This window comes from Daphnia pulicaria, chromosome 4 (assembly GCF_021234035.1).
Source record: "Daphnia pulicaria isolate SC F1-1A chromosome 4, SC_F0-13Bv2, whole genome shotgun sequence".
Classification (NCBI taxonomy): domain Eukaryota; kingdom Metazoa; phylum Arthropoda; class Branchiopoda; order Diplostraca; family Daphniidae; genus Daphnia; species Daphnia pulicaria.
This window is the reverse complement of record NC_060916.1, coordinates 11,095,858-11,122,312: the sequence shown is the minus strand read 5'-3', so window position 1 is coordinate 11,122,312 and position 26,455 is coordinate 11,095,858. Positions and strand designations below refer to the sequence as shown.

At 38.1% G+C, this 26,455-nt stretch overlaps 5 protein-coding genes, 1 long non-coding RNA gene and 1 pseudogene across 7 annotated transcripts; 2 read left to right on the top strand and 5 right to left on the bottom strand.

Moving 5' to 3' along the window:
• Positions 1-426: 426 nt before the first annotated feature.
• LOC124336987 (5-aminolevulinate synthase, erythroid-specific, mitochondrial-like) lies at positions 427-4,372 on the top strand. Of its 2 annotated transcripts, none has more exons than XM_046790977.1 (12): positions 427-566; positions 1,601-1,748; positions 1,835-1,930; positions 2,020-2,058; positions 2,147-2,354; positions 2,416-2,600; positions 2,681-3,025; positions 3,117-3,247; positions 3,323-3,460; positions 3,550-3,618; positions 3,691-3,846; positions 3,914-4,372. In XM_046790977.1, exons 1-12 carry the CDS (start codon positions 564-566, stop codon positions 4,028-4,030), a joined length of 1,635 nt encoding a protein of 544 aa, XP_046646933.1. In that variant the 5' UTR covers positions 427-563; the 3' UTR covers positions 4,031-4,372. The 2 variants fall into 2 exon arrangements, with proteins under 2 accessions (XP_046646933.1, XP_046646932.1); XM_046790976.1 differs by having other exon boundaries at positions 1,601-1,760.
• On the bottom strand, positions 3,735-19,046 carry LOC124337428. The gene is made up of 2 exons (XR_006917355.1): positions 18,933-19,046; positions 3,735-3,875 (listed from the first exon to the last, which is right to left on the bottom strand). It is a non-coding gene; the product is annotated as an uncharacterized LOC124337428 (long non-coding RNA).
• On the top strand, positions 6,930-19,587 carry LOC124336988 (5-aminolevulinate synthase, erythroid-specific, mitochondrial-like). The gene is made up of 12 exons (XM_046790978.1): positions 6,930-7,070; positions 7,831-7,990; positions 8,066-8,161; positions 8,243-8,281; positions 8,371-8,578; positions 8,640-8,824; positions 8,905-9,249; positions 9,349-9,479; positions 9,554-9,691; positions 9,777-9,845; positions 9,918-10,073; positions 18,971-19,587. Exons 1-12 carry the CDS (start codon positions 7,068-7,070, stop codon positions 19,085-19,087), a joined length of 1,647 nt encoding a protein of 548 aa, XP_046646934.1. The 5' UTR covers positions 6,930-7,067; the 3' UTR covers positions 19,088-19,587.
• On the bottom strand, positions 12,331-14,934 carry LOC124337034 (annotated as a pseudogene).
• A 31-nt stretch (positions 19,588-19,618) lies between the features above and the next one.
• LOC124336980 (probable lysosomal cobalamin transporter) lies at positions 19,619-22,274 on the bottom strand. The gene is made up of 8 exons (XM_046790967.1): positions 21,880-22,274; positions 21,560-21,800; positions 21,382-21,469; positions 21,148-21,314; positions 20,868-21,073; positions 20,586-20,809; positions 20,309-20,516; positions 19,619-20,223 (listed from the first exon to the last, which is right to left on the bottom strand). The coding sequence occupies exons 1-8, from the start codon at positions 21,967-21,969 to the stop codon at positions 19,729-19,731; spliced, it is 1,719 nt and encodes a 572-aa protein (XP_046646923.1). The 5' UTR covers positions 21,970-22,274; the 3' UTR covers positions 19,619-19,728.
• Positions 22,275-22,666: 392 nt separating this feature from the next.
• Positions 22,667-23,503, bottom strand: LOC124337313 (acyl-CoA-binding protein homolog). Its single transcript, XM_046791420.1, has 4 exons — positions 23,345-23,503; positions 23,183-23,230; positions 23,009-23,123; positions 22,667-22,936 (listed from the first exon to the last, which is right to left on the bottom strand). Exons 2-4 carry the CDS (start codon positions 23,195-23,197, stop codon positions 22,791-22,793), a joined length of 276 nt encoding a protein of 91 aa, XP_046647376.1. The 5' UTR covers positions 23,198-23,230; positions 23,345-23,503; the 3' UTR covers positions 22,667-22,790.
• Positions 23,504-23,902: 399 nt separating this feature from the next.
• Positions 23,903-25,184, bottom strand: LOC124337703. Its single transcript, XM_046791736.1, has 2 exons — positions 24,701-25,184; positions 23,903-24,504 (listed from the first exon to the last, which is right to left on the bottom strand). Exons 1-2 carry the CDS (start codon positions 24,762-24,764, stop codon positions 23,903-23,905), a joined length of 666 nt encoding a protein of 221 aa, XP_046647692.1. The 5' UTR covers positions 24,765-25,184.
• Positions 25,185-26,455: the final 1,271 nt, after the last annotated feature.

The window sequence follows — 26,455 nt, the reverse complement described above, 5'->3', positions numbered from 1 at the left end:
TAGGCCTACCACACGCACAGCAATGTTATGTGTTATTGCTTTTCATGAACTAACGGAAACTAACTTTTGAGTAGCAGATGTTGGCAGATGTTGGCAAGGATTTTGGTAGATAGGGAATTGAGGATCTATTATATAGAACCAATAGAACTATTAAACCATAAATTAAGCCATTCATAATAACATCTATTGGTGTTAACTTAGTGCAGATTTTATAAATAATTTTAATAATTTGTTAAAAAAAAATAGTTTGTCGATAAAGTGTCAATAATTTTCGGCAATCTCGTTGCCTACGTGTAAAAATCATAGTTTGTGAATATCCGCGGTCTAGCCAATCGTATTTTCAGTGTTTTTCAAGTACCTACACTGAGAGCAGAGCCAATAGCCAGCACCAGCCAGTAACTAGACTCCTTAAAAGTCGGGTAAAGCCCCCAACTTATTCAGTCCAAAGAAGACAAGCAGCTGTTCAGCTCCTAAATTCAAGCTCCATAAGCTTATATACAGTCATAGTTTGCTAACTGAGGTTGCAGTAGCAGAGTTCCTACTCACCAAGACTTCAAAACAAGATGGTAAAAAAATTAATTCGAATTTTAACTTCGAATTTTTGTAGTAAAAATTTATATTTATAAGTCATTTCTCCATTAGTATATGTGTTAGTTATACGAATAGTAAATACCCACCGCGAGTTTAAATTTTCATCTGTTATGTTTGATTTTAAATCCATATTCCCGATGATTACGATTATAGATTAAAACAATCAAAATCTACAGTAAAACGAACGAAATCCTCTTCACTTATTTAAACTGACAAGTTTCACAGTTTACTATTCCTAATTGAAATTGGAATGTGGACTCTAATGTTAAACCAACATGTCTAAATTTATTGTCAGATCTACCAATTAATATAAAGGGTTTTACCAAGGATTATTACGTAAAAAACAACATTGTATCAATAAATCTTTACAGTTATTTCCCATTAACTATTGCGTAGCTTTACTTGTCTATTCCAACTTTTTTTTTCTTCTTTTGCTATCGTAAGCTCAAAGTTCGAACACAGGCTAACTCGAACGACTCACATTTGGAACGAACCATTTATCGCTTGATCGAGTCAAACTGATGAATAAACAAAGTCTCTGCAAGTTTTAGACTCTCGGAAGTCAACTGGACGCTGACCTAGAGCATTATCGCTTGTGAGTTCTAAACTAACGTCCTGCTGTTCATAAGGGCACAGGGCAACCTATCCTCTACATAAAGCATAGCCTAAATGTCAAAGCAAAAGATGGTTTCTTTAATGATCAAAGTAGTTTTTCGGAAAAACATAAGTCATCTCTAGATAAGTAGGTTATACTTGATTAAAAAATTGGGAGGGAGCGGCTGCTGACGACTTCTACGAATTCGCATTTTTCTACATACTAGATTTCTTATCCAATCAAATTTTTAGTATTATGTTTATTTTAATGTTGCGTTAAATCGTGCTAAATGAATAAAAAACAAACACCATAGCTACATTTTTTTTTAATCGACACATCTTATACAATTCTATAATTCAATATCTTTTTCACATTAAGCAGTCTTATTATTTATTTATTTTTTTCGTCATGTAGTTGCGCAAGTTTCCGTGCCCGTTCTTGTCCAGGCTTTCAGCGCCTTACAAACGTCATCACGGGAAAATGTTGATGAAGAATTACGCAGAGATCTGCCCGGTGGCATCTGCGGCTACTCGCATGTTTACCACTACCAATCCGGTCGAAGGTAGTGCCGTTGTTAAGAAACGTTGACAACTGCATTTACAGATTGCGAATACTTAAACAAAGTTCTATGACCTTCAATCGTTTCAGGGATTTCGTCTCCTTGTCCGTTCAAGGAAAGTGATGGAAATAATATAACGAACACAAGCACTCCAGTCGTCGATCACGACTTAATTAATCTTACCAGTAATTATTTCTTTCTAGTTAGTTAACAAGTTAAAATTTTGGCTATCATTGCTAATTCACATTTCCTCATTATTTAACGTGAAAAATAGAAACTAAATCTACGACCAAAATTAATTCAACAATCGAAGGTAAAAAATTTAAAAGAGATACCGATTTTCATATATTTTAGATTTCAAATAATCAAATTAATCAAATCAATTTTAAAAATTTATTCAGGGTTTTTCCCTTATGAAGATTTTTTCCGTGATCAAATTTCTAAGAAGAAGCAAGATCACTCCTACCGTGTTTTCAAACGCGTGCTGCGTGATGCCGATAGTTTCCCTTTTGCCAAAGAATATTCCTGGGGGGAAAAGGACATCACCGTCTGGTGCTCTAATGACTACCTGGGAATGTCGGCTCATCCCCAAGTGAAAGAATCCATCAAGTAAATTAATCAAAATAAATTGAAAAGAATATGGTTGCATAAAAGCTGATTGTGTGTCTAGGAATGCGGCCGACAAGCACGGAGCGGGAGCCGGTGGCACTCGTAACATTTCCGGCAACACTTTGCTTCACGAAGAACTCGAAACGGAACTAGCCAGTTTACACGAAAAGGAAGCGGCGTTGGTGTTTTCTTCGTGTTACGTTGCCAACGACTCTACTCTATTCACGTTGGCCAAAGCTCTTCCTGGTAAAATTTCAAACACTGTTTGACTGATTGGTGGTTGGTCTCAGATTAAGTAAATTTGGTATCAATTGTCAAATTTAAAGGTTGCCACATCTTCTCCGACGCGGGAAACCATGCCTCGATGATCCAAGGCATCCGCAACAGCGGCGTACCTCGTCACATCTTCCGCCATAACGATCCTATTCACCTTCGACAGTTGTTGGAGAAAGTAGACCCATCAGTGCCCAAGATTGTGGCCTTCGAGACAGTCCACTCGATGACAGGAGCCATCTGTCCACTGGCCGAGCTGTGCGAGGTCTCACATGAGTTTGGCGCTTTGACTTTCGTGGACGAAGTTCACGCCGTTGGACTTTACGGCAACGAAGGGGCCGGAATAGGCCAGAGAGATGGCGTCCTCTCTCAAATGGATGTCATTTCTGGCACTTTAGGTATTTCAAATTCTGATTTTGTCTGTGTTTTGGATTGTTTGTTTTATTCGGTTTTATTCAACCTCCGAAATCCGTTAAAATCTCGCCGTAGGTAAAGCTTTTGGCAATTTTGGTGGCTACATCGCCGGTACCTCCAACCTGGTGGATATGGTGCGCAGCTACGCCGCCGGTTTCATTTTCACTACATCACTACCGCCTACTGTCCTAAGCGGAGCCCTTGAGGTAATTTTTTCTTTTTTAAATAAAACCCTAAAAATACGCAATCAGATTTTTTCATGACATTGTTTCTCGTTAAAGACTGTCCGCATTCTGCGCACCGAAGAGGGAAGACAGCTGCGTGAATTGCATCAATTCAATGTTCGTTATCTACGGCGCAAATTGATGGAAGCTGGAATCTCTGTTGAACACACACCGTCGCATATCATCCCCGTTTTTGTAAGTTCCAACAACTGCTACAATTCTGTCCATTCTGCATTCTTTTGCTGATGTTATTCATTCTTTTTTTTTTAAATTAAATTTTCAAGGTCGGCGACCCGGAGCGTTCTTCAATGCTTTCCGATGAACTTCTTCGTTCCCGTGGCCATTATGTTCAGGTAAGAATTGTGCCAGACATCCTAGCTGATAATTTTGTCACATGCTCACCCAATTTATTTGTATAAAATAAGGCCATTAATTACCCAACTGTTCCGCGTGGTCAAGAGAAATTGCGCATTTCTCCGACACCACACCACACCGTCGAGATGATGGATCGCTTTGTCGAGGATATGGTCGACATTTGGAAAAGTGTTGGTCTGCCACTCAAAAGCAACAAATGCGGATCGGTATAGATATTCACATTTCATATTAAAACCTAATTCGGATTTGATCGATTTATATTCTCTTCTTCAGGCGTGCACTATCTGCAAAAAGAAATTCCAGTCATTTAACAACAGCCTGGACTCGCTCATGGCTATGCTGGATAAGAATTGTCAGCTGCCGAATTGCCCTCAGGCAGTGGCTCTCTAATTCAGCCGTAAACTCGTGCTGGCGGACGGTGGAGCGTATCGTAGTTTGGTCAGATCGCGCCAAAACATTTTAAAAAGAAGTTCTGCAAAACACTTTATTGGGATAAAATTACGTAACTCGAAAACTGTCATACATTTAAATGTTTTGCGCATGAACAGTGTTCACTTTACCTTACCACTCCTCTACTCCCTTTCAGTTCTAAGCGAGATATTCTTCAAAAGAAGTAGTGGAACTGTCAACATTGGATAAGTAGATATTTTGGGGTTAATTTTAGATCTGTAGCCTATACAAAATTACTTATGTACCTTCTGTCAACGTAATACAACTTCTACAATAAAAATATATATGTATATTTTTTTTTCAACGTAAACGCGAAAGAAATACTCAGAAAATCTCTTGAAATTTGAGATGAGATTCAGATTCAGGAAAGTTTGATTTAACTGTCGAATTGATTTAAACGGATAAAAAAAAAACAATTTCGTCATGTCAATTCCAAGTACGGTACCGTAAGAGCTTTATAAGATTCACTCTTTTTTATTTCATATCCTGAATATTTAGCAATGTAGCAATAATGTATAATGAAGGTATCATTGCAGGTTCTTATATAAGGTAAACATTTCACGATTGTAGCCATGGTTGGTTTAAGAAGATTCTAGATCAGGAAGGATCATGGCCGAATATATTCTACGTGATTGTCGAAAAGTAGCAATGTAGCACTCCAATGATACGACTACGACTAAAAAAATCCAAGTGATACAGTTGAATCTAGCTCCGAAATATCTCCATGATGTTGTAACACACCCGCGCCCAGAACACAGAGAAACGAACGAGTCAATCGCACTGGCCTTCGGGAGTGGCCCAGAGCACAGAGATAAGAGTCCGAACCCGTTGGCCTTCGGGATTAGCTTGGTTAAATCGGAATTCGAATTTGAACCATTTAACAAATTCTAGCAAATATACCCAGTGTTTCATTTTATCCATAATATATATATATATGTATATCTATTTACAGTATAGTGTGAGACTCGCGGTTGATTTTAATTTTGTTAAAAAGCAACATGTACGGAATTGTTTTATTTTTTAAGTGAAAATTAAGAAATTACTAAAATACGCCAAATCTAAAATGGCCAACTCACATCTCAACCAAGCACGCATACCATTCAAGATTTAATTTGGTGCTGACGAGATAGTGTCGTGTTATCTTGCGTTCTGGTTACTTTTTCTCGTTTGATTCACAAAATATTTACAGTAAGTTTTTGGCATTAGGTTTGACCGGCGAACTACCAGATGGTTTATAATCGTTCACGTACGTGTCAATTTGATGTTTAGCGATTCTGTTAAGAAATTCTTTCACCATCACTCACGTCTTGAAGTTGAGCAAAAACGCTGTGTTTCAAAGTTTATAAAAACAATATTATTGCTTAGTTCATATACTTTAATTGATCTCAGTTGTTTAAGTCACGTATACCAGCTCAGTGAGGAAAGGATAAAGTTCAATTTAACTGAAATATCATTGGTATGTCGTCAATGGAATATATCGCATTTGTCCCATTGGCCTTAAAAAAAAAACAGGACACGTATCAATTTCGGTTGGCAACACCGAAGTGTTGCCTGACGTCTAGACATATCAATATCGGGTGACATTTTTTCAAAATTATTTTAGCTCTCCAAAGCGTTGCCAAGTAAAACCGTATGTTTTACAAAATAATAAAAAAAAAAATTAAAATTAAAACGGTAGGCCTCAACGGCTTGAAAAAAAATAAAGAAACGCGCATATTTTGTTTGATTTGCTTACATAACTGTGAAGCAAATCACAAAAAAATTATTTCAATCGAATAGTGCGAAAATTTAGATTTTTATAAAGTTATAGGAAATTGTAGCCGAGAGATAAAATCAGATAAAATGATAAAATCTTTAGAGTTAAAAACTGAGTTATCCTTGCTAATGCATTTTGGACGATTTTGACGGATCAATGCAGGCGTCCATCAATGCAGTATTATGAAAGTCTGGTTTCCTGCTTACTACATTACTTTGGAAACCACTTAAATGTCAGTGCATTTGTTCGTTGTGATGTACGTAACTTTCATTTGAGTGAACATGAATTTGCTGATGGTCAAATTGTGCGGGGTTTTTTTACACCTACATTCTTATAGTCATTCAAATTATTATATAGATTCATTAAATTTTTTTTTATGCCCAACATTTTTAAAAAGCAAAGCAATAAGCAGCGACGCGACTGTACCGTGTACCCGTACCGTCGCCTATCCGAATCCAGAGTAGGTCTACCTAGTGGAAAATTACAAGGTGATTAGTTGATTACATAAAAACTAGGAATTAAAATCTTTATAGTTTCGGATCCTCCCGAAACTAGACTGAGCAGTTTTTTCGACCACTAGAGCTGCAGACCAGCTAGATTTAAATAATCTTGTAGAATAGATATAAATATTGTTATGACGAAAAACCATATGATTATTCACTCACAGGGAATGTCAACTTTTTTAGCTTATTCATTTTCGTCTGTTCTTACATCCTTTTCTCCCGCAAAAATGATAAATTTAGGAAACCTTTCAACTGCTCTATATACAAGGCTATATCGGAATTACAAGTAAAAACCGCTACAAATCGGTTTCAGTGAAAGCAAACCACCAGAGCAGAAACTGTAAATTATGTGTGTACGTGTGTTAGATTTCTTTAAATGTAAATACCGGCGAAATGCTGCCACTCGTGTAGGTTTTTCTGTTTATCAGCTTAGTTTCATATTTCGTTGATATTATACACTATATCGCCATGCAAGACGTTTGACCATCTGCATCTTCTAAATGTCATTCGATTCCCGTTAATCGCTAAGAGCAGAAAACGGAAAACAACAACTTTAGGGGAAGTGAAATAAAAACCGCTGTTTGGAGCTGATAAATATTCAGTCCGAAAAGAAGAGGCAGCTGCTCAGCTTCTCACATCGAGTCGAACTTCTACCTTCTTATATCCGTAATTTTAGGTTGCGGTAGCAGTGTTCTACTCATCCAATCACTTTTAAAAAATGGTAACTGATCTCATTACTAATTTCGAAAATATCTGAGAAAAAAAATTCCACCAATTTACATTTTCACCTTCACACCTCCACATTTCCACCTTTGGACAATTTCAATTAAAAATTAATTAATTAATATATATATGATGGCACTTCAAATAAGGATATGAATAGTACCTATAAGATTATGTGAGCAATCGAAATGAAAATCACAATTTTGTTTCAAATTTTGGCGGTGATACCATTCTAGAAACAAAACGTTCTAAAGAAATTTATTATTATATTTTTAATCGAAGTCGATAGACGTATAAAAATTTACTTTCATCATCCGCGTTTTTTATGAACATGGAACTTTTTAGTAACAGTTTAGCCGGACAAAGATCAAATATTCAAAGGTCGAATGAAGTCTGGCTTAAATCGTGTCTAGAAAAGGATAGAGATTAATGGAGGAAGTCATCAACCCAAGTCAAACTGCTGAATGTAGTTTGATGTAGTTCTAAATTATTTCCACGTTTCATCCTAGTTAACCTTTCTTAGTTTCAATATCACACATCTTCATAAGAACCCAGCTGGTTTTTTAGATTTCAAATATAATGGAATTCTACATGTCAGAAAATTTCGAGTATTATGTTGTTTTATGTTGAGTAAAATAAATAAAACAAACAGCATATTTATTTATTTTTTAAATCACCACATCTACATTTGACTAAATTTTTTTTAATGTATCCTCGTCAAGCAGTTTAATTATTTATTTATTTTTCCCGTCATGTAGTTGCGCAAGTTTCCGTGTCCATTCTTGTCAAGGCTTTCAGCGCCTTACAAACGTCATCACGGGAAAATGTTGATGAAGAATTACTCAGAGATCTGCCCGGTGGCTTCTGCGGCTACTCGCATGTTTACCACTACCAATAAGGTCGAAGGTAGTGCCGTGGGTACGAAACATTGACTACTGAATTTACTCATTTACGCAAATAATTAAACAACAATGACCTTCCCTATTGTTTCAGGGATTTCGTCTCCATGTCCGTTCAAGGAAAGTGATGGAAATAATATAACGAACACAAGCACTCCAGTCGTCGATCACGACTTAATTAATCTTACCAGTAATTATTTCCCTCTAGTTAGTTAAAATTTTGGCTATCATTGCTAATTCACATTTCCCCATTATTTAACGTGAAAAATAGAAACTAAATCTACGACCAAAATTAATTCAACAATCGAAGGTAAAAAATTTAAAAGAGATACCGATTTTCACAGATTTTAGATTTCAAATAATCAAATTAATCAAATCAATTTTTAAAAATTTATTCAGGGTTTTTCCCTTATGAAGATTTTTTCCGTGATCAAATTTCCAAGAAGAAGCAAGATCACTCCTACCGTGTTTTCAAACGCGTGCTGCGTGATGCCGATAGTTTCCCTTTTGCCAAAGAATATTCCTGGGGAGAAAAGGACATCACCGTCTGGTGCTCTAATGACTACCTGGGAATGTCGGCTCATCCCCAAGTGAAAGAATCCATCAAGTAAATTAATCCAAATGAATCGAAAAGAATATGGTTGCATAAATGCTGATTTTGTGTCTAGGAATGCGGCCGACAAACACGGAGCGGGAGCCGGTGGCACTCGTAACATTTCCGGCAACACTTTGCTTCACGAAGAACTCGAAACGGAACTAGCCAGTTTACACGAAAAGGAAGCGGCGTTGGTGTTTTCTTCGTGTTACGTTGCCAACGACTCTACACTATTCACGTTAGCCAAAGCTCTTCCTGGTAAAATTTCAAACACTGTTTGACTGATTGGCGGTTGGTCTCAGATTAAGTAAATTTGGTATCAATTGTCAAATTTAAAGGTTGCCACATCTTTTCCGACGCGGGAAACCATGCCTCGATGATCCAAGGCATCCGCAACAGCGGCGTACCTCGTCACATCTTCCGCCATAACGATCCTATTCACCTTCGACAGTTGTTGGAGAAAGTAGACCCATCAGTGCCCAAGATTGTGGCCTTCGAGACAGTCCACTCGATGACAGGAGCCATCTGTCCACTGGCCGAGCTGTGCGAGGTCTCACATGAGTTTGGCGCTTTGACTTTCGTTGACGAAGTTCACGCCGTTGGACTTTACGGCAACGAAGGGGCCGGAATAGGCCAGAGAGATGGCGTCCTCTCTCAAATGGATGTCATTTCGGGCACTCTAGGTATTTCAAATTCTGATTTTGTCTCTTGTCTGTGTTTTGGATTGTTTTGTTTATTGATCACTTATTGAGCCTGCGATATCCGTTAAAATCTCGCCATAGGTAAAGCTTTTGGCAATTTTGGTGGCTACATCGCCGGTACCGCCAACCTGGTGGATATGGTGCGCAGCTACGCCGCCGGTTTCATTTTCACTACATCACTACCACCTACTGTCCTAAGCGGAGCCCTTGAGGTAATTTTTTCTTTTTTAATAAAACCCTAAAAATACGCAATCAGATTTTTTCATGACATTGTTTCTCATTAAAGACTGTCCGCATTCTGCGCACCGAAGAGGGAAGACAGCTGCGTGAATTGCATCAATTCAATGTTCGTTATCTACGGCGCAAATTGATGGAAGCTGGAATCTCTGTTGAACACACACCGTCGCATATCATCCCCGTTTTTGTAAGTTCCACCAACTGCTACAATTCTGTCCATTCTGCATTCTTTTGCTTATGTTATTCATTCTTTTTAAAATTAAATTTCCAAGGTCGGCGACCCAGAGCGTTCTTCAATGCTTTCCGATGAACTTCTTCGTTGCCGGGGCCATTATGTTCAGGTAAGAATTGTGCCGGATATCCTAGCTGATAATTTTGTCACATGCTCACCCAATTTATTTGTATAAAATCAGGCTATTAATTACCCGACCGTTCCGCGTGGTCAAGAGAAATTGCGCATTTCTCCGACACCACACCACACCGTCGAGATGATGGATCGCTTTGTCGAGGATATGGTCGACATTTGGAAAAGTGTTGGTCTGCCACTCAAAAGCAATAAATGCGGATCGGTATACAAATATTCACATTTCATATTAAAACCTAATTCGGATTTGATCGATTTATATTCTCTTCTTCAGGCTTGTACTATCTGCAAAAAGAAATTCCAGTCATTTAACAACAGCCTGGACTCGCTCATGGCTATGCTGGATAAGAATTGTCAGCTACCGAATTGCCCTCAGGCAGTGGCTCTCTAATTCAGCCGTAAACTCGCGCTGGCGGACGGTGGAGCGTATCGTAGTTTGGTCAGATCGCACCAAAACATTTTAAAAAGAAGTTCTGCGAAACACTTTATTAGGATAAAATTTGGATAAAATTACGTAACTCGAATATTTTAATCTTATGAGCATTAAAAAATGTTCACTTTGGTTCACTTTGCGCCTTATCATCCCTCTGCTCATGTTCAGTTGTAAGTGAGATATTCTAGAGGTGGAACTGTCAATATTGGATTAGTAGATTCAACGTCATTTATAGAGTGTAGTGTGAGAATCGCTGCTGGTTTTAAGTATGTTAAAAAGCCACATGTACGGAATTGTTTGTTTTTTTAACTGAAGATTAAGAAATACTGAAAAACTTTATGGTCAACTTACTAACGAACCAAGCACGCATAAGCATTCAAGTTTTAATTTTGTGCTGACGAGATTATGTACGTGCCGCCGTGTTATCTTGCGTTCTGGTTTCTTTTTATCGTTTGATTCACAAAATATTTACAGTGAGTATTTGGCTTTAGGTTTGACGCACTAACAGATGGCTTATTATAATCGCTCGCGTGTCATGTTTATGTTAACATTTGAAGTGTAGCGATTCTGATGAGATATGCTTGCACCATCGCTCGCGTCTTGAAGTTGAGCAAAAAAACAGCTGTGTTTCAAAGTTGATAAACAATATTATTGCTTAGTCCATATACTTCAATTGATCTTAGTTGTTTAAGTCACGTAAACTACAGTTCAATGCTGAGGGTAAAGTTCAATTTAACTGAAATATCATCGGTATGTCGTCAATAGAATATATTGCATGTGCCCCATTGGCATAAAAAGAACAGGACAAGGATCAATTTTGGTTGGCAACACCGAAGTGTTGTCTAGACGTTCAAAAATATCGGTGAAAATTTTTTCAACATTTTTTTTGCTCTCCAAAGTGTTGATAAGTAAAACCGCATAAAAAATACTTTTACAAAAAAACAAAAAGAAAATAAATAAATTTAAAAAAAAATAAATTAAAGCAGTAGGCCTGCAACCAAATTTAAATATACGCATATTTTTTTGATCTGCTAAACATCGCACTTCAACAGTTCGACGCAAATTATAAAAAAAAATTTAATTAAAAAAGTAAGCCTATGCTGAGGAAATTGTAACCGAGAGATTTTTGACGAAACCTAAAGAGTTAAAAACTGAGTTATCGTTCCTAATGCATTTTTAATGATGTCTGATGGATCAATGCAGGCAGTAGTAGCAGTACCATGAAAGTCTAGTTTCCTGTTTGACGACTACATTACTTTGGATACCACTTAAAATGTCAGTGCATTTGTTCTTTGTGATGTCCTTAACTTCAGTTGAGTGAACCAGAATTTGCTGATCGTCAAATTGTATAGTTATTTTTGACACATTTATTCTTACTCCAGTCATTCAAATTACCTTAAATAGATTCACAAAATTAAAATTTCAAGTTGATTACTTGATACACAAAAACTATGTGAATTAAAATCTGCATAGTTCGGATCCTCCCATCTATGGCAATACTTTAGTGCCATTTTTCGAACATCATAAATTAAACAATTTTTCAAACATATTTTGTAAAGTAAAAACTAAAAGTAAAAACTTTTGTTAAATGTTTGTTAAATTTGTAAATGTAATTTTAAAAGAAAAAACTAAATGTAAAATCAAAAGTCTATTTTTAAAAGTTAATTTAAAAAGCAAAAGCTAAATGTTAAAGTAAAAATGAAATGTAAAAACCATTGGCTATTGTTAAAAGATAAATGTTAAACTAAAAACTAAACTTAAAAACTATCGAGTCCGCGAGCTATCCCGCCCCTCCTGTGCTGCCATCTAGCGACCGCTACTGCAAACGCCCATACAGACCTAGAGATCGGCGTCTCTTGCTCCCCTCACTATAGACCGTTGCGCCCACTACATAAAGAGTGTGCGGATTCAAATTAAGATCTGATGCGTTATTTCAACTTTTTCCCCCATGTCATTTCAGATATTCATAGTCGAGAAATACATAACTGTATTTTTTTTCAACAAGAAAAAAAGAAAGCAAATCAGAGCATTCCTTTGTATTCGGTTGTGTTTCATTAATAGATTTATACATTGTTTTATAGTTTTATACCACTTTAACTGAAATCCATGTTCAATTCGCTGGATACTCCTGCAGCATTTCCGTGATGTCTGGAGCTATCTTTCTGGATAGAGTCGAAAAGAATCTGAAAAATAATTGGTGTTAGCACATTCATTTCTAAGACGAAAAAATTGAAACAGTAGTTATTTTATTACCTGAAGATGAACGAATATGCAGAACGAACTCGTTAAGTTGTGGGTTGTTATCCGAATCAGGAATGACCAGCAATGCAGTCACAGCTCGAATGGATGAACGCTGTTCAAATCATTTTGTTGGAGACGCTAGTTTTTGATAATATAAAAATGATTCTAGGAAGCTGAACCCACATTCAGTTCATTTTGCATTTCATATTCTTGTTTAACAGCGTTCGCCTTGACTCTGGCGGTGCAAGTATTTCGTAGATGTTCGACAAATCGATCAAGTCGCTGAAGAACAGCCGTAGGACATAGATTGGCTAGACGGGCGACCGTAAATACGTCAACATTTTAATATTGTTATGAGCTGCAAATAAATTTCAAAAGAATGTGAACATTGAGTTACGTTTTGAGTGCTTTTTGAAAGAAAACACAGCAAACCTTTCAATCCTAGTTCAACGTGATTCAAAAATTCGAAAACATCCAATCGATCAAGACACGAATCCAGAAGGTTGTACATGCATTCGAAAGCGGCCTTACCACGGTCTAGACCATCGTCAACCGTGTGCTTGAAGGGACCCATTTCAACTTCGCGGACTAACTCTTTCTGTGAATTAATTTTTTTTGATTAATTAAGGATAATTCGATCGTCAAAAAAGACTCCAATCATTGAATACTTACTCTAACTTTAGTTTCATTATAAAGCTGAGGCAAAACGGAATCGATTAAGTCTCTGACCAACGAAGGCTTGTTGTGTGCTGCCGAATTGAACGCAATGAATACCACTCGTCGCACATTCAAGTCGTCATCCTATTGCAGATTCAATTTGACGTTCCGTTTATGTTAATCACGATGAAACCTTATTATTTACCTGTAAGGTTTGAAGAAAATCGCCGATGCATTGCTTCAGCAGAGGATCAATGGTTTGAACTTGATCGGAAATGCTGAATTTGGCTGCTTTGACGATCGTACTTCTCATCAACGCAGAAGGGCAGTTCAGAGCAGCTCGAAGACGTGGAAGCAATCCCTCAGGATCTGTCAGCGTAAGCTTTCCCAAACACTCGGCTACAACATTGCATGTTCCTTCTTCATTACAATCGCAGTGACGGAAGAGAAGATCCCAAATTCGTGGGACAAATGGACGTAATTGTGCAATGGCCTCGATTCCAAGTGATAGCGAAGTAATCACTTCCTATAACGAGTGGAGCAGCAAATACTGGCGCCGCGATTGATTTTCAATCTGAGTAAGAATAAAGGGCAAGAAACCTGGAAGATTTCAAACTGTTACAGATCCGAGGGCGTGCGAAGTTGCAGATTTCACCTGTAGAAAACGGATATAGATTGATTCAGATAGTTGAGAAAGTAATAGACGTACTTCCTTATTTGGTGGGTCGAAAGAATCGCTGATTGCTTGTCCTAACCCTGGAACCTGGTTAAGATCAATTCGTTTGCCGATCTCTCCAATACAAAGGAGCGCAAAAATGTGTTGCCAATCAGAATGAGGTCTCTGAGCCTTCTGGAGGAAATTCTGCACCAATGTAAAAGCTTCAGAAACTGGTTGAGTTACAACCAATGAAGCAACAGTCTGAGCGACAGAATGATGAGCAGTATTATGAAGACCAGGTTTCGACGCCAAATTCATCATAAACATCAACAGATCGCGGCAGCCAAGACAAGATCCTGGGTGGTAAATATTTGTTGCCATCAAAGGATTTCAGTTTAAACTAATGAAAAAGCATCACTAACCAGGTGCATTAAACTCGACCAATGCCTGTAGAAAATCGAGAAGGGAGCCCAAAGCCACACCTTGAAACAGAGGTGAACGCAAGAGATTGAAAATTTCAGACAAAATGCCTCAAAATGTCTGTAAATGGCTCCGTGGATGATGAATGAGTAATAGCTGTAGGAATTCTCTCATCTGTAGCAAAAAACTTTGAAAAGCATTAGCCTGAAGGATTCTCCAGTTTATGGAGACGGAACTAAATGATATGTTTACCAAGATATTGTTTCACTTTCTTTACGTCCACATCTAATTTCTTTCTCCTTTGTACTTCAGAAACAGACCGCTCATTTAGAATTATGCTAGTGGGAAAATGAGTTTAGGATGTGAATTTATTCAATATATTATTATGATGTAAATTACCAATTGGACACATGGTTTTCCAATAGGGACAATTCTACTGAACATCCACATGTTAGACAGTCCTCAAAAATGATGTCTCGAGACATAATGAGATAGAGATATTATGACAATGAAATGACAAACTCTATGGAATAAATAGAGCAAACTTTTGGTTGAAGAAGCCGTGAAATGTCAAGCAATTGAGTATGAAGTATTTGGACTTTTTGACATCCGTGACTACGCCATCACAGACTGCGAGTTTGGCTAAACAGCACTATTCCGCACACTCTTTAAGTAGAGGGCGCAACGGTCTATAGGGAGGGGAGCAAGAGACGCCGATCTCTAGGTCTGTATGGGCGTTTGCAGTAGCGGTCGCTAGATGGCAGCACAGGAGGGGCGGGATAGCTCGCGGACTCGATAGTTTTTAAGTTTAGTTTTTAGTTTAACATTTATCTTTTAACAATAGCCAATGGTTTTTACATTTCATTTTTACTTTAACATTTAGCTTTTGCTTTTTAAATTAACTTTTAAAAATAGACTTTTGATTTTACATTTAGTTTTTTCTTTTAAAATTACATTTACAAATTTAACAAACATTTAACAAAAGTTTTTACTTTTAGTTTTTACTTTACAAAATATGTTTGAAAAATTGTTTAATTTATGATGTTCGAAAAATGGCACTAAAGTATTGCCATACCCATCAGCTTGATATGTTTTTTAAACCACTAAAGCTGCAAATGGGATCTTGTAGAATATAAAGATATAACAATATTATTATGGCATAAAACTACATGGTTATATACACTCACAGGGAATGTTAAATTTTTTTGCCATTTTTTTTCGTCTATTCGTACATTCCAGGTACATTCTTTCCTCCTGCATGATAAATTAAGGAAACCTTTCAACTGCCTGTACATGCAAGGCTACATAAAAATTCAAGTAAAAAACCGTCACAGTTCGGTTCCAGTGAAAGCCAACTATACCACCAGAACAAAAATTATAAACTGGTGTGTGCGTAGTATGTTATATAATTAGGACGATATCTTATATAATGTAAATACCGTCAAAAATGCTGTCGCTGGTGTCGGTTTTTCTGTTGATCAGCTTAGTCTCATATTTTGTTGATTCTAAGATTGGGCTACACCAGAGCTTTTTTAAGCGTTACGTAAAATATTTTTGGTTTCAGCAACCGTTGTGTGGATTACAACTAGTTTTCCACGGTGGAAATGACGGTGCTGAAACCGAAAATATTTTACGTAACGCTTAAAAAAGCTCTGGTGTAGCCCAGGCTTTATAAACTATCGCCATGCAAGAAGTTTGACCATCTGCAACTTTTTTAAATGTAATTCGATTCCTGTTAATCGCTAAGAGCAGATATAACAAAAAACAAAAAATCTTAGGGAAGTGAAATAAAAACCGCTGTTTGGAGCTCATAAATATTCAGTCGAAAGAAAGAGGCAGCTGCCAGCTTCTCACATACATCCAGTCGAACTTCTACCTCCTTAATACATTCGTAATTTTAGGTTGCGGTAGCAGTGTTCTACTCATCCAATCACTCAAAATGGTAAATGATCTCATTACCTGTTTCGCAATTATCTAAAAAAAACAACTACCAAATTACTTTCTACTTTTGAAAAATTTTTATTAAAAGTTGATAAATTAAAACATGATGGCATTAAAATAAGGAGATGCAGAATGGAATAAAACAATTTTCTTTTAAGTTTACTTGATTGCGGTGATATAATTCTATATATGAAAAAAACACGTTAAAAAATAATAATTATATTTATTAATTAACGTAACATAAAATTTACTTTCATAATTCTCCTTTTTTATACTATAACAAGGAACTTTTTAGTAGCAGTTCAGCAAGAGAAACATCAAATATTCAAGGGTCGAATGAAGTTTGGCTTAAATCTATAGTCAAAGTACAGACGAACGTATAGATCTGGTGCCTATAGATCAATGGAGAAAGTCAACCCGAGTCAAACTGCTGAATTTTTCTTTGAAAGAAATTATTTCAACGTTCCATCCTAGTCATCTTTCTCAGTTTTGATATCACATATTCATAAAAACACAGCTGGCTTTTTAAATTTCAAATTTAATGGAATTCTATTCATTCTATTCCAATGAAATTTCGAGTATTAAGTTGTTTAAGGTTTCGTTAAAAAAAATAAAAGAAACGGTATATATTTTTTAAATCACTACATCTGATAAATTTTTTTTATGCATCCTCGTCAAGCAGTTTAATATATTTTTTTTCTCTCATGTAGTTGCGCAAGTTTCCGTGTCCGTTCTTGTCCAGTCTATCAGCGCCTTACAAAAGTCATCATGGAAAAATGTTGATGAAGAATTACGCAGAGATCTGCCCGGTGGCTTCTGCGGCTACTCGCATGTTTGCCAGCACTACCAATCCGGTCAAAGGTAGTAATAGAGTCGTAGGTAATAAGAAACATTGACTATTGTGTTTTCCCATCGCAAATACCTAAACAACAACGACCTTCACTCGTTTCAGGGATTTCATCTCCATGTCCTTTCAAGGAAAGTGATGGAAATAATATAACGAACACCAGCACTCCAGTCGTTGATCATGACCTAATTAATCTTACCAGTAATTATTATTTCTCTTTAGTAAGTTAAAAATGTTAACTATCATTGCTAATGCGAATTTCCCCCTCATATTAAACGTGAAAATTAGAAACGACATCTACGACCAAAATGAATTCAACAATCGATGGTATTAAAGCTGTTAAAAGAAATTCAGATTTTCACAGATTTTAGATTTCATCAAATCCATTAAATCAATTTCACATATTTCTTCAGGGTTTTTCCCTTATGAAGATTTTTTCCGTGATCAAATTTCCAAGAAGAAGCAAGATCACTCCTACCGTGTTTTCAAACGCGTGCTGCGTGATGCCGATAGTTTCCCTTTTGCCAAAGAATATTCCTGGGGGGAAAAGGACATCACCGTCTGGTGCTCTAATGACTACCTCGGAATGTCAGCGGCGTTGGTGTTTTCTTCGTGTTACGTTGCCAACGACTCTACTCTATTCACGTTGGCCAAAGCTCTTCCTGGTAAAATTTCAAACACTGTTTGACTGATTGGTGGTTGGTCTCAGATTAAGTAAATTTGGTATCAATTGTCAAATTTAAAGGTTGCCACATCTTCTCCGACGCGGGAAACCATGCCTCGATGATCCAAGGCATCCGCAACAGCGGCGTACCTCGTCACATCTTCCGCCATAACGATCCTATTCACCTTCGACAGTTGTTGGAGAAAGTAGACCCATCAGTGCCCAAGATTGTGGCCTTCGAGACAGTCCACTCGATGACTGGAGCCATCTGTCCACTGGCCGAGCTGTGCGAGGTCTCACATGAGTTTGGCGCTTTGACGTTCGTTGACGAAGTTCACGCCGTTGGACTTTACGGCAACGAAGGGGCCGGAATAGGCCAGAGAGATGGCGTCCTCTCTCAAATGGATGTCATTTCGGGCACTTTAGGTATTTCAAATTCTGATTTTGATTTGTTTTGGATTGTTTGTTTTATTCGGTTTTATTCAACCTCCGAAATCCGTTAAAATCTCGCCGTAGGTAAAGCTTTTGGCAATTTTGGTGGCTACATCGCCGGTACCTCCAACCTGGTGGATATGGTGCGCAGCTACGCCGCCGGTTTCATTTTCACTACATCACTACCACCTACTGTCCTAAGCGGAGCCCTTGAGGTAATATTTTCTTCTTTTAATAAAACCAAAATAATACGCAATCAGATTTTTTCATGACAATGTTTCTCATTAAAGACTGTCCGCATTCTGCGCACCGAAGAGGGAAGACAGCTGCGTGAATTGCATCAATTCAATGTTCGTTATCTACGGCGCAAATTGATGGAAGCTGGAATCTCTGTTGAACATACACCGTCGCATATCATTCCCGTTTTTGTAAGTTCCACCAACTGCTACAATTCTGTCCATTCTGCATTCTTTTGCTGATGTTAGTCATGCTTTTTAAAATTAAATCTCCAAGGTCGGCGACCCAGAGCGTTCTTCAATGCTTTCCGATGAACTTCTTCGTTCCCGGGGCCATTATGTTCAGGTAAGAATTGTGCCAGACATCCTAGCTGATAATTTTGTCACATGCTCACCCAATTTATTTGTATAAAATAAGGCCATTAATTACCCAACTGTTCCGCGTGGTCAAGAGAAATTGCGCATTTCTCCGACACCACACCACACCGTCGAGATGATGGATCGCTTTGTCGAGGATCACATTTCATATTAAAACCTAATTCGGATTTGATCGATTTATATTCTCTTCTTCAGGCGTGCACTATCTGCAAAAAGAAATTCCAGTCATTTAACAATAGCCTGGACTCGCTCATGGCTTTGCTGGATAAGAATTGTCAGCTGCCCAATTGCCCTCAAGCAGTGGCTCTCTAATTCAGCCGTAAACTCGCGCTGGCAGACGTTGGTTGGAGTGTCATCGTAGTTTGGTTAGATCGTGCTAAAACATTTTTGAAGAATGTTCTACAAAACATTTTAATTGGGATAAAATTATGTTACTCGAAAACTGCTATTCATTTAATTTTATTCGCGTGAACAATGTTCACCTTGCCCTACTACCCCTCTGCTCCCGTACAGTTCTAAGCGTAGATATTCTTAAAAAGAAGTAGTGGAACTCTTAACGTGGGATTAGTAGATTCACTGAAACAAACTCTCAACATGGGTTGTCTAGATCTCTGAAAAAGAAAAAAATAATTACGTACCTTCCGCGACATAATAAAACATCAGCAACATATTGTTTCTTGGTTGCTTTTTCAACCCAAACATGAGACATAAATTGACTTGCTATAAATAATTTACATTCAGGAAACTTTGATTTAGCTTAAGAGTTGATTTACAAATAGACATAAAAATAAATTTTTATTATTTCGCCATTAGTTTATTCCGGGCAAGAGCTGAGATTCATTCTTTTAATTCCATATCCTGGATTGGTAATAATGCAATTTAAGACATAATGAAGGAATAATTGCAGGATACATTTTGACTTGAGGTGAAAATTGAGGCTTAAGAATTGAGGTTTAAGAAGATTCTAGATCAGGAAGGATCATTGCCGAATTTGATCTACGCGATGGTCGGAAAGTAGCAATGCAGCCCTCTAACACGACTACGACTAAAAAAATCCAAGTGATACAGTAGAACATGGCTCCGAAATACCAAGTTTTGTAACACACTCTTGCCCAGAGCACAGATATACGAGTCATAACGCACTGGCCTTCGGGTGCGGTCCAGTCACACGGCAGGACTAACGACTCATCGCACTCGTCCAGTATCGAAGAATGGCTCAACGAATGAATTTTGTCTTCCTTTGCTGAATCTGGAAGGGGTGTTGGAAGAAGTGGGTACTGCAAAGTTTTATTTTCGGCACAAGCTATGTAGCGTTGTGAGGAGAAAGTCGTGTACTGAGGAAGAAGATTCAGTAAAAGAATGTCCACGGAGAGCAGGATCAATATTAAGTTCGCCGTAAAAACCAGCAGAGATCGGCTTCTTGTTTTCCAAGGTTTAATTTTGTACGTCTAATTTTAAAGTAAATAAAAATTAAGCAAAAAAAATACATCATGAACTATGTTGTATGAACTAAGTTAAAACAAGTGGTTTTACCTTTATCCACGGAATCCCCAGTCCAACTTTTTGGAATCCTGAAGTAGCTGCCAGTATAAGAAATGTTACGAGGAATATTAGAAGAATGAAATCAAGTGGAAACACTCGCTGGATAAATAGTGAAAGACGATCGAGCGGATTCAGTACTTTTACGTTCGGCATCAAATAACCAACATGTTCACCCCAGGAGAACATGGCTCGTAAAATACTAGGAAAATCAATAAATCAATATCACTTTTGAAATTGAAAAATAATCGAATCACATCCGAGCAAATACTTGTTCATGAAAATTGAGATGAATATTAGAAGTCCAATGAATAATCCGATTAAACCAGCTCCGATTTGAGTAGGCCGACAGACCATCACGAAGGGCGAGAGCCAGTGTTTGGTTTTTTCTTTCAAGTGGTCTTCTCTTTCTCGTAAATCCAAATCTTCGTGTTCGAGAGAGAGCAAACGGATGGCCTCGGATCGTGGCAGCTGACTCACTTCTTGTGGCAATGTCTAAAGCAAATTAATTAAAATCAACGCAATAAAGTTACCATGTAAGAGCAGATATTACTATTCGATTTTGCTGGATGGAAGATATCTCGATCTGAATGCCAGTGCGGCGATTGCGGACTCCGGCCAACTCGGTCCGTGGATCAGGATAGCCTCGAATGTGGTTGATTGGTCCCAAAACCATTCCGATGCCCACGTAAGTTGTAATTAATGCCAGCCCGACAATTCTTATTGCCGACAATGCGAAAGAGAACATGTCTTCCAACTCTACAATTGAAAACAAAGGATTTTCTGTGTAAGATTAGAAATTTAATTGTGGCCGATTTAACGAAATGATTTACCCGAGGTTTTCAAATCGTCCAGCATGATGTGAAACTGTTCTTCGAGCGTTGAATTAGGAGTGGGAAATTCTCGAGTTGGCACAACGCCACCGATGGAGAGCAAGATTATTAGAATCATGATACACAAACCAGTGTAACACAAAGCGGGCAAAATATTTTGACGAGATCTGCATTTATGAAAAATCCCAAGATTATAAAAAAATTCGGAAATCCACTTAAAGTCGAAGAAGTCACCGTCCAGAGGAAGCAGTTTCGGTCTTGTGAAAGAAATACGCCAAAGGAATAATGACGAACGTTGTAAAAAGCGTTGCTATGTAGGACGCTAATAAGCGAAAATTGAGTGAAAGTAAAATAATAAAAAAAGAAATTACAGATTAAAGTAATTATTCAAACTGTCAATTTTTCACGGTACCGTAGTAAGCACAGAGGAGAGTAGTGGAAAAATCATGACGATCTCGTGAATCGATGGCCCACGGTTGGAACTGGCCCGAAGAATTTTTCATGTAACCGACGATAAATACGTCGATAGGTACCAATCCAGTTGGCAGTGACGCCACAGTGAGTGCCACAATAGAGACAACTGTAGGAACGCGTTCCGAAACTGCATTTCCAGTTAGGTAGCGAACAAGGAATGTAAAAAACAGCGCTGAAAGCTGTTTAATCCAAGAACGTCAATCTCCCTTTCGATAATTTGCGTAGCAATTTAAAAAAATTTATTTCAGAAAAACTTACCAGCACGTAGGTGAAGAATAACAAAGTTAGCAGGATTCCTATGTTTTGAGGCACAAATGTACTTGATTCATCGCGAAACATTGTCGCCATACTCCGTGAAAATATTTTTACAAGTGAATCGTAGAAAGTATCTATGCGTCACATCAACGACTGGAGACGCTTAACGACATCGAGTTCGTCATTCAAAGAATAAGCAATTCTGGGAAGGTCGACTCATTGACCTTTTCTATAACGCATGAATTGCTCTTGGCTATTCTGAAGAAATGGCCTTGATTCAAAAGTTTTGATGAATTCATAATTGACTAATTCATAATTGACTAATTCATAATATTCAACTTCGATAATATTCTCCTTCTCTTGACTAATTCTTATTTATAGACTAATGGCTTATAAGAATATAGATTTTGCTGTGTGGAATACGAATCCAGCAAATGGTCATAGCGCAACTCTCTAGCGATTTAAAACTCCTTAAGTGTGATAAATGGAAATACCCAGGAATAACAGGAATCAATCATCTAACGGCAAGGTCAGCTTTTTTAATGTGTCGCCTATAAAATTATTTCGGAGAATAGACACAGACGACAAAACTTTTTGAATTTTACCTGACAAACAGCACGTAAACCAAATTTCAGGATTTTCCGACGTCAAGGCCAATCAAATGCAAACGTACCTGACAAATAACCTACAAGCTCACACCAAATTTGAATTAAACCCATAGATGAATTTTCAGAAAATCGAGAAATACAATTCTCTTTAAAACATTTTAAAAAACAATAACAAATGCAAATTCATTCCGTAAGGTGTACTGATGATGTAAAAAATTAACTTGAGCATTGAACATACAATACTCGACAAACAACAACCCGTAAACGTCTAAAGCAATCAACGATAGAGCAGACGATTTAATGTTTTCAAGCGCTGGATGCGCTGTACTTGGTCACCAACTCTTCCGTCTTTGACACGTAGGCTTCCTTGGCAGCATCAAGGGACATGCCTTTCTTGGCCTCCCAAGAATCCCATTTAGCTTTTCCTTTCAGGTCCATCATTCCCGGGCGGGCTAATTATTCACAAAAGGGACAAGTCAGACAACATTAAAAAAAAACGAGTCTAGTCAAGATGCAATGCTCACCAGTATTGACATCACCAACAGTGGACTGCTTGTACAAGGCGTAAATCTCCTTCATTTCATCATCTGAGGGAGCGATAGTCATGGTCCTGATGGCCTCGGCAGCTTTGTTGAATTTCTTGGAAATTTTCAAATTCAATAACACTCTTGGCTTGCTTAAAAATAGTGTACACTTACTTCATCCAGAGACATTTTTAGAGTTGAATGGATTACTTAAGTTAAGATCTATAAATCAAATAGACCAAACAATAAGAATGTAACTTACATGTCATACAAATTTAAACATTTTTAGGTTATAATTCTAGCATAAACACTTCAGAAATAATGTTATTATATTACCTTCAGTACACCTTTGCTTACAGACGTCTTGGCGTCTTGCTGATTTGCTTTCACAGCAGGAAATGATACTTTAGTGAGAAACTTACCTGCCGAAGTGAATTTCTTCTCGGGGAACGGAAAATGTACCCCATCCCGCTATGAAAAATTCCGGGGTATTCCTTGCGCTATGTTCACGCTAAAGCGAATTATTGCGCAGAGTTACATCACAAATGAAAGCAAAGACACTCAAGTATTCATGTCAGACAGTGTACGACCGCCATTATTGATTAGACGGGGGCTGGGTCCGCAAAACACAAAAGCTTCCCCTCTCTCTTAATTACCTTGAAACCTTCGACACGTGCCGCTAAACAATACGTCCCAATAAAAGTAAACGGCATAAAATAGTACAAGCTAAGTATAAGTAAGTAAGTTAAGACAGGTGTATTTCTATAACGTAAATTTCCGGCTTTAAAGTCCAAACAAATGAAAATTTTGATCACAAGTTTGTATTGCAATATCACGTTGTATGCTTCTAAACACACCAATCAACCCAAAAACATATTTAAAGCTAATGGCCAGTCACCGGGACTGCCCGTGCGAATTGACTGTCGTCCTGAACGCCAGAAACTGGGTGACCGTCTGCGACGATATGGCGTAATTCAGAATTTTCAACATGATCCATCCCGCGGCGAAGTAAACGGTCCATCCGATGATGGCGGCCGGCAACAGCACAACCAGCAGCAGCTCGATGAAAATGTGATCGAGATTCCCTCGTTCGAATTGCTGCAAGGCGTAATAGTTGTTGTCAAACGGTTGGAATCCTTTGCAAAAGGCGTCGAACGGGTGCTTGCAGGTCGGGCATTCCAATTTGACCCGGGACCATTGGACGAGACATTTCAAACAGAAAACGTGACCGCAAGTGGTCCGCGATTTCTTGACGTGAGGGCCGAGGCAAATGGCGCACTGGCCGTCGTCGTAATCGAGTCGAGTTGAACTTTCGTGGATCATCAGTCGGATGACATATTCTCGATTGTTCTTATTATTTTCGGCTGAGAAGAGGAATCGCAAGACGTCCGACACTCGGCACATGAACACAACTCGGAATGTGGACCGGTGGATCCAAACTGCCGTCTTCCACGCCAGCGCAATCATTCCGCAAAAGAGGATTCCTAGAATGAATTCTGTTTTGGGAAATAGTAGTAAATGAAATCAACCAAAAGTAACGTTCGATTGACGTTGACTGTAATAGTAGAAACCCTTGAACGTATTGAAAGCAACTTAGTAGTCGACTTGCATTAGCCAAATTAGCCCATTGGAATATCAGGTGTTTTGTTAGTCTTTTAAAAATCCTGCCGGAATTGAAGCGAAAAAGTCTACCTGGAATAGCTGTGGCTGCTGCCTGGCAAGCCGGAGAAAGTTGAGTGTACCAGTTCATGGCCATAAATGGATTATTCCAGTAGGATGAAGAAAACAGATTAGTTGTTCGTTTGCGACAAATTAAATCGGCTCAGATTCGGACTCCGTCGGCTAAGCTCTGGAATCCAGCTATCCGTTACGGTCCGATGGAGAGCACGTACCAACACGATTACCGGAAGCCGGTTGTGATTTGCCCAACAGTCAGAGCCCAACCGCCTGCGTCAACTTTATTTTGGAATCACTCGGCGAGTTACGGGCCGATGGAAAGTACCTATCAGCACGATTACAAGACGTTGATCCCAATCGACTACAAGAATCCCTTTGACACCCGCAAGGTCGTTCCTCCTCCGCCTAGTGCTGCTGGTGCTGAAGAAGAAGAGCGAAAGTTGTGCGAAACGTCCGAAAAATTTCAACAATTGCTCAAAGGCTGCCAGACTGGTTTCGAGGAATCTCGCACATTTACACAGCGGTTCTTCTTACCTACCGAAGAATTATTATCGGAGAATAAGAAACTCACCGCTGAAAGTTGTCGTTCCAAATAATTTGTCGCTATTTATATTATTATTTTTTAAATTGTTATTCTGTTTCGAAAACTATTGCCTTTTAAATGTTGTACTTAAATAAACTGTAGGGGAAATATTGAACAAAGACTTGTGTGAGTCATAGTTTCACGATTTATGGTTGTGGAATTTGGTGGGCCACAAATCCAGTTCCTACGTTATGCAACATGGTCGCGCACTATCTCATCGATCCTTAACGACGAATCGCGCAGTCACTTTTCCTACTGAGGAAAGTCGACTCTTATCGACTAGTCTATGAGAGTCGACTTGTCCATTAGAGTGTGCCTTTTTGATAGACGAATCGCACAGTCACTTTTTCTACTGAGGAAAGTCGATTCTTATCGACTAGTCTATGAGAGTCGACTTGTCCCTTAGAGCGTGGCTTTTTTATAGCTAGTATTATTTTAAAATCGTTTGAATCTAGGGTTTATGCTTATAGACTAATGTTGAAAGAAGAAGACGAAGTCAAAGGAAGTCGCCAAATTCTATGCACCAGAGTATCCATATATATGTGTGTAATTGTGTATATATACAGTTATAGTTATAGGCCTATATGCCGTTGCTGTCAGCACAGCCCCCCCCCTCTCTTCTTTTGCACCGCCACCGAGTCATCACCACCAACTCTCTTCTTTATTATATTTAAATATAAAGCCATATAGGCTGGGGGACGTGATCCGAGACAAAACTCTTCTTCTTCCTATACTATACTCTCTGCATTCCAAATTCAACGAAATTCAATCGATATAGCTCGCCCCCCCCTCCCCGCAGCTAAATACAATGCGTATGTTCATATTAGGCTTATTCTGACCTGATATTACAATAAAGCGTAAAAAATTGAATTAGAGTTGTAATTTTAATTAATTTCCGTGGTTCAGCCGCATAGAAGCGTGCGTGAAAATTAAAATTCGTTCGTAGTTGAATACACATGCGTATGTTCATATTACGCTTATTCTGTTTTCGAATTTCGATTCGGCGTAAAAAGTTGAATTATAATTGTATTTTTTATTAATTTTCGTGGTTCAGCCGCATAGTAGCGTGCGTGAAAGTAAAAATTCGTTCGCAGTTAATTACACATGCGTGTGTTTATTTTAGGCAAATTCTGTTCGTTTTCCCTATCTCTATACCTAGGGGAGCTGTAAACGATGCGCGCGCCCCT

Coding starts and splice junctions, on each gene's coding strand:
- LOC124336988 (XM_046790978.1), top strand. Junction 7,991..8,065: donor GGTCGAAGGTAGTGCCGTGG/GTACGAAACATT, acceptor CTATTGTTTCAG/GGATTTCGTCTCCATGTCCG. Junction 8,579..8,639: donor CAAGTGAAAGAATCCATCAA/GTAAATTAATCC, acceptor TTTTGTGTCTAG/GAATGCGGCCGACAAACACG.
- LOC124336980 (XM_046790967.1), bottom strand. CDS start 21,969: ATGGCGACAATGTTTCGCGATGAATCAAGTACATTTGTGCCTCAAAAC. Junction 21,074..21,147: donor GGACGATTTGAAAACCTCGG/GTAAATCATTTC, acceptor TTTCAATTGTAG/AGTTGGAAGACATGTTCTCT. Junction 20,224..20,308: donor TGGGGATTCCGTGGATAAAG/GTAAAACCACTT, acceptor CTTTAAAATTAG/ACGTACAAAATTAAACCTTG.
- LOC124336987 (XM_046790976.1), top strand. Junction 3,461..3,549: donor CGCATATCATCCCCGTTTTT/GTAAGTTCCAAC, acceptor TAAATTTTCAAG/GTCGGCGACCCGGAGCGTTC. Junction 3,847..3,913: donor AAAGCAACAAATGCGGATCG/GTATAGATATTC, acceptor TCTCTTCTTCAG/GCGTGCACTATCTGCAAAAA.
- LOC124337313 (XM_046791420.1), bottom strand. Junction 22,937..23,008: donor TGTTGGTGATGTCAATACTG/GTGAGCATTGCA, acceptor GTGAATAATTAG/CCCGCCCGGGAATGATGGAC.
- LOC124337703 (XM_046791736.1), bottom strand. CDS start 24,764: ATGGCCATGAACTGGTACACTCAACTTTCTCCGGCTTGCCAGGCAGCA. Junction 24,505..24,700: donor AGCAGCCACAGCTATTCCAG/GTAGACTTTTTC, acceptor TTCCCAAAACAG/AATTCATTCTAGGAATCCTC.